The sequence below is a fragment of the Thermobia domestica genome, chromosome 1 (genome assembly GCF_964235325.1).
Source record: "Thermobia domestica chromosome 1, izTheDome1.hap1.1, whole genome shotgun sequence".
In the NCBI taxonomy this organism is placed as follows: Eukaryota; Metazoa; Arthropoda; class Insecta; order Zygentoma; family Lepismatidae; genus Thermobia; species Thermobia domestica.
The window spans coordinates 43,100,416-43,102,755 of record NC_137454.1 but is presented as its reverse complement, the minus strand read 5'-3'; the positions used below and the strand labels follow the sequence as shown (position 1 = coordinate 43,102,755).

At 34.7% G+C, this 2,340-nt stretch overlaps 1 protein-coding gene across 1 annotated transcript; it reads right to left on the bottom strand.

Moving 5' to 3' along the window:
* Positions 1–711: 711 nt before the first annotated feature.
* On the bottom strand, positions 712–1,080 carry LOC145680962 (uncharacterized). The gene has a single exon (XM_081752218.1). It carries the CDS (start codon positions 1,078–1,080, stop codon positions 712–714), a length of 369 nt encoding a protein of 122 aa, XP_081608344.1.
* Positions 1,081–2,340: the final 1,260 nt, after the last annotated feature.

Sequence of the window (2,340 nt, the reverse complement as noted above, 5' to 3'; positions counted from 1 at the left end):
ATATATATATATATATATATATATATATATATATATATATATATAACCCTATTATTTATTATTATTATTATTATTATTATTATTATTATTATTATTATTATTATTATTATTATTATTATTGCTAAGTTATATTTAAAATGCTGGAATGGTTCCCCTAGAATTCTAATTGCTATAGTCAAATAAAAATTACGTATTTTTGATCGCAAATCCAAATCTGTAATAAAAACTAGGAGTTTCTATTTTGAAAGATTAAAGTTACCACACCCTCTCCCCTCAGGAAGTGAATACAACTTCTTTTTAGAATAGTTGAATAGACCTTTTAAAAATATTGAAGCCGTATTTCGTGTTTTTTAAATTACAAGTCTATTTCTCGAGATATTTCATTGTCTCAATCTTATTTGTTATACCAGTACCGTATAGGCCTACATATTGGGTGGCTGTAAGGGGATAACTTGAGTTCGCCTTACATTCTTACTGTCTTAGGAAGATATATACTGTATATGCTATTATTATAAAATACGAATTTGCCTTATGAGCTATGTAGAGACAAAAGCATTTGAAATGACGTGAAGAATTAATTAACACAATTAAATAATGTGTTTTTTTTTAACAGTTTTCCGAAGATTTGATTACAAAATAAACACGTGATTTCAAGTGAATACTTTTTCTTCTTCTATGACACCACAGCTCTTAGTCGAGCCTTCGCCTCCTTCAGAATCCGCCTCCATTTCTTCCGGTCTTCCGCATTTGTTTTCCAGTTTTGTAGTCCACGTCCTTCATATCCTCCAATACCATGTCCCACCATCTTTTTCTCGGTCTTCCCCTTCTCTTTGTACCTTCTATGTCAGCTAAGAAAATTTTCGTTACTACTCTTTCTTCTCCCATTCTGACAATATGCCCTACCCATTGTAAACGGCTAAGCTTTATATTGGTTCCTATGTCTGCATCATTGTATCTATTGTATAGTTCGTTGTTGTATCTGATTCGATATGTGTTTTCATCTATTTTCACTGCTCCATTCATTTTTCTTAATATCTTCCGTTCAAAACTTCCTAGTAGTTGTATTTCTTCTTTCCGCATAGTCAGCATTCAGATCCATATGTAACTATAGGCCTAATTAAGGTTTTGTATATTTTCGATTTTGGTGTATATGGAGATGAAATTGGATCTTAGTAAGGGAAGTAGTGCGAAGTAGGCTCTGTTTGCTGTTATAACTCTTCTTTAACTTCTGCACTCTGATCATTGCTTGACGTGATTGTGGTAGATGTATTCGTTTACTAAGGTGTGTTCCGAGTCTTCTTTGGTGTATGTTGTTTTTAGACACAACCAAGAGTTTGGTTTTTCCCTAATTTATTTCCAGCCTTACCTGTTTCGATTCTCTCTCTAAGTTCTGGAATACTTCCTTTATTGTTTTAAGACTTCTCCCCATGATGTTAATGTCATCTGCATATCCTAAAATTTGATGGCTGTTGGTCATTAATGTTCTGTTCTTTTTATTCCTGCTCGCCAAATAGCTGCTTCTAGTACTAAATTGAATAATATTGGGATCAGTTCATCTCCCTGTCTGACACTTTTCTGAGTTGGGAACTGTCTCGATACATTGTTTCCTATTTTTACTTGTGCCCTCGAATCTTTTCCTGTGATTTTACATAGTTGCACTAGTTCGTCCGGTATATCTAGTTCCTGGAGTGCCTCCCAGATTTTTACGCGTTGTACCTTATCGTAGGCTGTTTCAAAGTCTATGAATAGATGGTATGTGGTGATATTCTTTTCCCAGAATTTTTCAAGTGTCTGTCGGATTGTGAATAGTTGGTCCGTGGTTTGATCGTCCTTTTCTGAAGCCGCCCTGATATTCTCCCATTAGGTCTTCGTAGTATGATTCCAGTTTAATGGATATGATGGTTGTCAAGACTTTGTATGCTGTGGTGAGTAGGGTAATCGCTCTGTAGTTGTCGCAAGACAGCTGATCTCCTTTCTTATGCATAGGGTTCATTAGTCCTATTTTCCATTCCTCGGGCAAGTCTTTGGGTCCCTCCATATCTTTTCAATAAGCATGTACATTATGCTTTCTAATTCTTTACCTCCTTTTTTTAAAGGAATTCTGCAGCGATTGTGTCTACTTCATTGGCTCTGTTATTATTTTTTTTTTTTAAACCTTTTGATTGCTTCTTTAACTTCTTGAACTGTTGGGACTTCTGTTGCACTTGGTTAGTTTTGGGAGTCTGTGATTTCGTTATTATCCTTATTTATCTGTAACATCTTTTGCTTTTCTTTCCCATCCTGCAATATACTCTCTCATAATACAGGGTGTGGCACCTAAAACCGGCCCGTCGTAATATT